Source organism: Triticum aestivum, chromosome 7D, assembly GCF_018294505.1.
Source record: "Triticum aestivum cultivar Chinese Spring chromosome 7D, IWGSC CS RefSeq v2.1, whole genome shotgun sequence".
Classification (NCBI taxonomy): domain Eukaryota; kingdom Viridiplantae; phylum Streptophyta; class Magnoliopsida; order Poales; family Poaceae; genus Triticum; species Triticum aestivum.
Genome location: NC_057814.1, coordinates 58,473,762 through 58,482,933, shown reverse-complemented (window position 1 = coordinate 58,482,933; position 9,172 = coordinate 58,473,762). Strand labels below are relative to the sequence as shown.

The 9,172-nt window shown below is 47.9% G+C and overlaps 1 protein-coding gene across 1 annotated transcript; it reads right to left on the bottom strand.

Moving 5' to 3' along the window:
• Window positions 1-895, bottom strand: LOC123164426 (uncharacterized). The gene is made up of 2 exons (XM_044581895.1): window positions 693-895; window positions 1-413 (listed from the first exon to the last, which is right to left on the bottom strand). Exons 1-2 carry the CDS (start codon window positions 845-847, stop codon window positions 266-268), a joined length of 303 nt encoding a protein of 100 aa, XP_044437830.1. The 5' UTR covers window positions 848-895; the 3' UTR covers window positions 1-265.
• Window positions 896-9,172: the final 8,277 nt, after the last annotated feature.

The following is a 9,172-nucleotide window of genomic DNA, read 5'->3' as shown; positions in this document are numbered from 1 at the left end:
TAGCACAAATAAGGCCTATGTTATTATACCAAACAAACAAGCTTCAGTAACAACCGGAAATGCAATTCGGCTCCCGGGTCCAGATGATCCTGGAATCTGGACCACAGGTGCACCTCGTGATTCGAGCTTCTGTGTGTATTGTCGAGCGTATTGGATCTGGAGAATATTTGGACTCCAAAGAATCCAATCAACAAGTACAAAAGGAAACCACACTGTGATGACTGACAAGATATCCTTCTCTATGTTCATGGAATTGAACTAAGAACTAGCAGAGCACATCCAGCTTGAGATGTTTTAGTTTGCTGAGAAGATATTTGAGGCCCGTAACCGCATTTGCATATGTTTTGCAGCACGCGGCTTTGCCCATGGTTTGAGCACGGTGTTCTGCTCGGTGCAGCAGCACTATCTTCAGCCTGCAAGCGGAGCCAACTCACATATTAACTGCCCAGGATTCAGCAAGCATGATTCTGGGGTAAAAATGAATTATGGCCTACTGACTGCATGTAAATCACTAGTTGTTCTACTCCACTCATCGGACCTTTCATGTACATACCTAGTTTTAGTGACTGCGAGTATAAATCCAACACTATGTTACTGCAAACACCTATTAATGGCAGGAATTTTCCACTCCTCAAAAGTTCTTTCTTTTGCAGCCCTAAATTAATGACTGGAAGAACAAATCCACCACTAACCTCTTATTCCATTCAGGTGCCCGGGGATTCATCTTCCCAGTTGACAACTTCGACGTCGGGGGTGAGCTGTCTCTCCTGTCCGTGGCCGCCGCTACCCTGGCCGCCAAGATCTGAGCTTCGGCGCTGTACACTGCCCGTTCCTGCTCCGCCACCATATCGCCTCCCGTCGCCGCTGCCGACACAGGGGGCGGCACCAAGCTCTCTGCAACCTCCTCCAGGGAAAGTGGATCTGATTCAGGCCGAAACCAAATCCTGTCAATCACTAAATCCAGGGGACAAAGAATAGAGACGAGATCGCTAGACAAGCAAGGATGTACGTACTCGCGCATCGGCTGCAGCAGGAACTCCATGGTGCCTCGCCACTGGCACTCCTCTCTAATGGCAGCCAATTTTCTGCGTGAACCCACCGAACGGAAAGTGGATTTCCTTTTTTAGAAAGTATTTGGTCCACGGATCAGATGGGTACGCCGATTCCGACCCACAACCCACCTCGTCAACGCCAAACGGACGCTACCCTGCCGTTAAAACAGGGCCCACCAACCACCCGCGGTCGGGTACGTATTTCTGAACAGCGTTCATTTTCTGGCAGCCCACCAGCGCCTGCAAAAAGGCATGGACCACATCCAAATGCGTCACTCAACGTCCAGGATTGCGAGCTCATTTGAGCTCGCGCTCAATAACTCCACGTCCGCTAAGAAAGAACATAACCGTTCACAGGCATGAGGATCTGTGCTCGCACTTGTATTTTCGGTCGTATATGCAATGTATCGATATAAAAATGCTGTTGCTCTTTCCTGCATTGATAGCGACGGCAGCCGGCACTGTACGTGCGGACCAGTTCGTTCACTCACGGCTCGGGCATTTTCCTGTTCCACCCTGAGCCGTGCCCGTGACGGCCACCTGCCCCAGCCCTGCATAACTGCAGTCTCCCCTTCACAACCAAAACTACCCAAAAAATTCCTCATCGCCACCGCTCCCTCCGCCCTTGTTCGTCTGCCGCCATGTCCGACGCGTCTTCGTCCTCTCTCACCGTCCCAACAGACTTCCTGCTCCCTCTCACCCCGTGTCCTTTTTTGCGGTAGACGAGATCGAGATGAACAACGCAAGGACCGGAGACAAGCAGGCATGTCATTGCTTCTAAGAGTGTAGACAATACGATGTAAGCAGATATGAAATTTCTCGGTTTGTTCTTGTTTTAGATCTGAGTGCACCGATCCTCTGGAATTAATACTGCCAATGACTATCACCTTTTTTAATCGCAGGCCCGCCAGCACCGTTTCTTCGATTTCTAGAGGGCGTACGTGAGGAGGCTAACTCCGCTTCAGCCTGCCCGTGCTCAGCAGCAAGCCGGCGTTCACCAAGCCGCGCAGATCATCCATGCTGCCAACCAACCCCATGTGCAGCTAGGCGATGGCGGAGGGCAGATAGTTTCCCTCCAATCCAGGCGCATGTCCAGTCTTTGCCACCGACGCAGACTGCGCTGGTCAATCATGTCTTCAAGCCGGTCGCCGAAGCTGCAGTTGCATCCGGTTCCCAAATGCCTCTAGTTGTCTCTCTGCTGCTTGCAGCTGCCAATCTCATGCTTACCGTGCTTATTCTTATGTTTGTAGTCGCCATGTACTTTGGCTCGGGTAATTAGCGTGTTCAGAGCTGTGTACTGAGTTGCCGTGAGAACGGCCGCAAGTCGTCAACCATGTCAGGGTGGCTCCCTGTGCCTCTAAAGCCTGTTTCTCCTAATATTAGTACTAGAACTTTCTTGGCAGCTTCATACGCAATGATGGCAACTATGTTTAGTATGCTTGTTACTGCCCGTCACAGAAATTAATTATGTGTCTCGTAATTCTGGACGTTCGAGACAATCGGCTCGTGCACACATGTATTCTTTGGCAACCCATATGAGCGCTACAAACTTGGAAGAGGTGGTGTGCCACCAAATACCACTGAGGCACACATCAGCATAGTTTTTGATCACTTTTATTTAGTCAATCAAAGATAGTATGGATGACCGTCAACACAACAACTAAACAAAGTTATTTATGACGAACTCACACAGTTTCATCAACGCTACAATATGTCCTATGTCTCTGAAAATTTGAGGAACAAGCATGCAACATTGCTAATTGTTGACACCCATGGCCAAAAACTTAATTAAGATGACCTCAAATGGAGAAGTATTCTACATGAAAAAGTTCTGTATTGTTGACATGAACATCTTTAATGTTTGGGCCATCGCTATCCGATCTCATCTCGAGGGCCGAAACTATACTCGTAGTACTCAGATTTTGTATTAAGAGTATTATTCGGCCAATTAAGCCTACAACATGGCCTCATATGAAAAACCTTTCTACACGAATTGTCTTCGTCTCGTCGAAACGGTTGATTTTGGTATAAAAATCGTCCCAATTCGAGTTCGTATGCAAAAGTTAGAGCCATCGAAATGCAGCCCCGTCAGGAGGCAAAAAATGGCGCGCCCCACCAAACAACCTGTCTGATGGATAGCGCGAATAATAGCCTGTTTTGCGCGAGCGATTTGACTCTCAAGATGACCTCTGATCAAAACACATTCAACATTAAAGTTGTTCGTCTCGTCGAAAAGGTCAAGATTGCTTTTGGGCTCGCTTCCATCCGAGGTCGTTTACCACCTCAAAAAAGACCTGCAAGCTGCAGCTAGTTTTAAACCGAACAGTTTTGGAAAGTTCGGACAAAACAAATCCGAATTGGACTAGGGTTTAGGACGTGAATCCAAGCCTTTTCCTTGCACGGGAACTCCAGCCGCCTCTTATATACCTAAGGGGTGACGGCCGATTGAACAACACACAATCGAACAAATCATCTACCACTTTTTATCTTTTGTCTTTTCTCCTTAACCCTAGTTCTTCCTCTTCCTCATTCTTCGTCTGTTCTTCTTATTGCAGGGCGGCGAACCTCGAGGCTTTAGGGGCGATCAGGTCGACCTAGGGCAGCCCATAGCCGCCGCGCGCCCTGACGGGGTCCCTACTGGGCATGTGGGGTTTCGGGTCCTTAAAAACGCCCGCCGGATTGCTTGCGTACCGCGCTTTCAGACGGGTCTCCTTCGACGTGAGCTGCGGCGCATCACCCTCAGCGTTGGAGGTACACGGTGACGTGTTCGTGTACGAACACACTTTTTGACGACTCCGCCGGGGAACGAAGCTTTGAACGGTCTCCAGCCCGTTCTTGCTACGAAGAGATCGTCATCTAGGGCTTGCAATCTACAAAGATAATATGAATACTCAATTCCCTACTATAGATGCAAATAATTCATATGGTGTTACTAGATCGTTCAATGAGTATACTCTATCAGCCAACCCTAGTTTTTTCAATAATGCATATAATTACGTGCAAAGGCCGATTCAAAGTAATTTACATGCTTTAACTTATACTAGCAACATGCACCATATGTACTCCAACTGTCATCCATCGGCAACCCCAGAAATCGTTATGCCGATGAACAACATGATGAGTTTGGTCAATCAAGTTGAAACACCTCTTGTAGGAACTTCCAATAGCATGCGACAAAGTGTTTCACCTTTTTATTCATCGGCAACTAATTTGCAATATACTATTTGATGGATGGGAGAATTAGCCATGCTACTACTAGCTATTCGGCCAATTATTCTCAACCGTCATATGCTACACCTCATGTTACTACTACCCATGTGTCATTGCCGAAAGAATCTAAAAGCATTGGGGGGCAATCATATCCGGAGTGGACTGAAACTGAGAACCAACTTAAAGCCAATTTTGCCGCTCGCCGCCAGAAACAAACAGAAAAAGAATTGGCTCAAATAAAAGAAGCATTGCCAATTGGTAGAACCAGTGAAAAGAATGATGATTCAGAAACTAAAGGTGCTTCGGTTGAGAAAGCCGAATCAAGTAGTATATATTTCGAATCCATCAAATCCAAGGAGGCAAGCATCACTGAGAAAGGGCATGGCAAGCATAGAAAAACAATGGTGCTTGATTTTTCAGAAGTAAATGGAACCTACTTCCTGCCCTATGAGTTCTGTGCCGTAGAAATTGACAAGCCTCAAGACCAAGAGAAAGTAGTCGAACAAAGTTCGCCTGACAAGGATCTTCAAAGTAATGATGCACGGAATCAAGAAAAAGATGATGATAAGGCGTTAGGGAGACATCCAAAGATGGAGCAAGATATTGTTCAAGTCACACCACCATCATGCTCTCCCAACATATTTGAAAAGGTATGGCTAGCAAGTAATTTTCCTATTTTTAGATTTGGTCACAACTTCATAGTTGATGCATCTATTAGAAAAATCCTCATAAGTAATTTTGAAAGACCAATGAAGAAGGGTAATTTACTTGTTAGCAATGAAGTTGTTATTGAGCATATCGGTCAACCCATTGTGCCATTTATAAAGACCGATAGTTACTTATCGTTGCAGCCAAGGCTTTCCCTATTGCTTTATCTAAAGTTCATATATAATTGGGTAGCTTTGCTTATTTATTACTTGGCTTGCATTTGGTCTCCATTGAGACATGTATGCTCTAACTATTTTTGTTTCATAAATTTAAAGCCAAGGTTAAATTCTTTTGAGAAAACCGATGCAATTATGATATCTTATCAAAAGACATCGGATATAGAGTGCAAAACACATTGCATAGCCGAATGGGGAGATTCCAAATCTGGATCATTCGCTTGCTTACCTCCAAAGCCGTTCTCACAGCAAGACCGGCTAAACAATAAGAAGTATAGCTTCAATTCAAGCATGTGTGATTAAATATTTGATTTGTTGCTGAAAAATAATTACAATAGAATTGTTGATCACCATGTCAAGCCATCAATCCAGGGACGGATGTATTGTAAGTTGCATGATTCGTCCAAGCATAATTTTGAGGATTGCAACATGTTTCGTCAAATAGTTAAATCGTCCATTGAAAAAGGACGATTGAAATTTGTTGAAACACCAAGAGAAGACCAGTCTATTCCGATTGGTCCTGATGGCAAAAAGTTTTTGCACTAGCTGCTTCAAGCCGATCCATTTAAAGAGAAGGTAAAAGCTGCATGTGACAGGATCAAGCTTTCAAGTAAAGAAGTTGTTGAAGAGCATAATAAACATAATCTTGAGGGCGAGAATTCCATCGAGGCTACAATGAAGACACCAAGGACTGGGGGGAAACAAGCAAATCCAATGATCAATGAAAATAAAACAAAAGAAAACAAAGGCGAAAATAAGTGCAAGCGTAAGAGATAAAAAATCACCTTCGCTGAACTATTGGATAAATATCAAAAGAAGAGTGAAGAGAAGAATGCTTATCGGCCAAATCATGCAAAGAAACCAAGATCACCGCCAAGGCACAAATATGAGGATCGGTATTGGCAAAGTGGGAATTTTTATGCAACATATTCATATCCTTATTTTTGGCCGCCAATGCCAATGCCGTGGATGCCTCCCTATGCTCATGTAGATCCATATCCATCATGGGATAAGTATGATACAAGGGCACATTCGCCATCTTATTTTAGACCATCTCACCAATATTATGCAGCTCCAAGAAGATAAACATTTGAACAATCACATGTTAAAGACCATTTCAATCATAAGGAATCGGTCCAGAGCTCAAGGAAGAAGAAAGAGGTGGCCAAGCAAGTTTACCGGGTTAAAAGAGATGGTCGTTGTCGGTGTCAAAACCGGCGCATCTCGGGTAGGGGGTCCCGAACTGTGCGTCTAGGATCGATGGTAACAGGAGACGGGGGACATGATGTTTACCTAGGTTCGGGCCCTCTCTATGGAGGTAATACCCTACTTCCTGCTTGATTGATCTTGATGAATATGAGTGTTACAAGAGTTGATCTACCACGAGATCGTAATGGCTAAACCCTAGAGGCCTAGCCTATGAGTATATGGTAATGAATCTGTCCTATCCGGACTATGCTCTCCGGTTTATATAGACACCGGAGAGATCTAGGGTTACATGGAGTCGGTTACATAAGAAGGAATCTTCATAATTGGTCGCCAAGCTTGACTTCCACGCCAAGGAGAGTCCAATCCGGACACGGGTATAGTCTTCGGTCTCCGTGTCTTCACAGCCCATCAGTCCGGCCCAATGAGTAACAGGCCGGACGCCCGAGGACCCCTTAGTCCAGGACTCCCTTAATAGCCCCTGAACCTGGCTTCAATGACGAGGAGTCCGGCGCGTAGATTGTGTTCGGCATTGCAAGGCGTGTTCCCCTTCTTCCGAACTCCAAGATAGTCTTCGGATGCGATGATTGTATCCGAACCTGCAAGCAATTCCGCACACAACCGCAGAGAGAATATAATATTTGCATGAGTCTAATCTGCTGACAGTTTTTATGATGCTACGCCTGTCCGGTTATAATCTTGAACCGTTTTCATCTGCCACCCCACGTTGTGAGACGCGGTTGCTATTGGCATGTCTTGTCGAAGCAGAGATCGTGTCCCCTTATTGCGGGATTCTCATCAATGCGGGCGTGGGTAACCCAACCGCGCCATTTGCACAGCCATTGGGAACATACGAGTTTAAGGCGAGTGGGAAGGCGCTTGACATTCACGGCCTCTATAAAGGGGGTAAGGATTCCCTTCTTTCACCCATGCCCTTTATCTTCCTCAGCCCTTCCATCCTTGAGCTCCAGCGCCTAAGCTTTAGTTTTTCCCTCACTCGAGAAAGTACTTCGAGGATGTCCGGATCCGGAGCTGGGGGTAAGTGGATGGCCTCTTCTGTCAAGAAGAAGGATATCAAAGAGCTCCGAGAGGCCGGATATCTGGCCAAAGAGATCGCCCATCGATTCCCGGCCAAGGGACAGATCGTCCCCACTCCCGAGCCCCACGAGAGGGTTGTGTTTCTTACGCACTTCGTCCGCGGGCTTGGGTTCCCTCTTCACCCATTCGTCCGCGGGTTGATGTTTTACTACGGGCTGGATTTTCACGACCTAGCCCCCAACTTCATCCTCAATATTTCGGCGTTTTTCGTCGTTTGTGAGGCTTTTCTCTGCATCCCGCCTCACTTCGGCCTGTGGCTGAAGACTTTCAATGTGAGGCCGAAGGTAGTGCGTAGTCAACAAGCATAGTGCGGAGGCGCCATGGTAGGCAGGATGCCCAATGTCACCTGGCCCGAAGGCTCGTTCGCGGAGACGGTGAAGGGGTGGCAATCGGGGTGGTTTTATATCACCGAGCCACGCGACGCCAACTGGGTGGCGGCCCCCGAATTCCGATCTGGAGTCCCGATGCGGCTCACTTCTTGGCAAGAGCGGGGCCTAACCTGGGGTCCCTTGGCCGAGCAGACAGGGCTCTAGACGTGCATCCAGAACATGATAGAGAATAAGATCAAGCTTGTCACCGTAGTCCAGGTTATGCTTGTTCGTCGGGTCCTTCCGTGCCAGCGCTGAACTTATAGTTTGTGGGAGTTCGAGCCGGCCAAGCACTAGACGCTACTAGAGCTCTTCGGCACAACGCACGAAGAAATCTGGAAGGTGCTCTTCAAGGCCGGCGAGACGCCACCGCCTATGACCGAAGACCGCGGGCTTAGCTTAAAGCGTCAGCCCAATCCGGTCAGTTTCTTTAATGTTTTCAAGGAGTACCCCCTAATAGCATACTTTGAGGAAAAACTTAAGCTTCCTTCCTCTATTTTCAGGCCTGGATTAAGTTGGCCGAGAAGATTAACTGTCCGGCTCCGCTACCCGAGGACCAGGGGTTTCCACTATTGGAAAAGATGCTATTCCCCGCGCCTTATGAGGTGCCGGAGAAGACGGCTAAGAAGGCAGCCCAAGGGGCCAAGAAAAACCTTCGCCGGAGAAGCACTCCGTACGAGACATCCGAAAGCGAGACTTCCTCTTCGTCTGCTGACGACATCGATGAAGAGGGAGAAGAAAACAACTCCCCACCTGAAGCGGGGAGGGAGAAGAGAGCGGCCCCCACGAGCCCAGAGGCGGAAGCGCCTAAGGGGGTTAAAGGCTCCCTCGCGGATAACTCCGCGTGGGACGTTGACAACAGTCCGGAACGACCTCGCCGGACCAAGCCTCGGGCCGCTTCATAAGTACCAGAATTTGCAAAAGTCTAGCCTTCCTGGTTTGTAATATTGATATATTGTAAACTTTTGTCATTGCAGTCCGGCGCGCTGTGACTCCCCACGATCCTCGACAGAGGATTCGCTGGACACAGAGGAGATGGCTAGCATGTCTCCTCCACCTGTTCATTCCGTCTCACCCAGGGGTGATGATGAGGTGGTGTCCCAAAAGGCCTTCCCAGGCCGGGGGGAGGTTCCGGAGGTCATCGGGGTGACGCCCCAGGATGATCCCTCGAACGCCGGACATACGGGGGAAAAAGCCCCCACAGAAACTGGTGACGGGGACCGAGTTCCCTTCGGACCTCAGCCGGATACCATTCCGGAAATCTATACCGCTCCGGGGTCCAGCGAACGGCATTCCCCCCAAGGAGGGAGCGTGCCTATTCCATCGGTGACCTCTGTCCAACCAGAGGCACCGG

Excerpts from the sequence above, each read along its gene's own strand:
- LOC123164426 (XM_044581895.1), bottom strand. The coding sequence starts at position 847 with ATGGTGGCGGAGCAGGAACGGGCAGTGTACAGCGCCGAAGCTCAGATC. Across the intron at positions 414-692 it reads GCACCTGAATGGAATAAGAG|GCTGAAGATAGTGCTGCTGC; the intron begins GTTAGTGGTGGA and ends CTCCGCTTGCAG.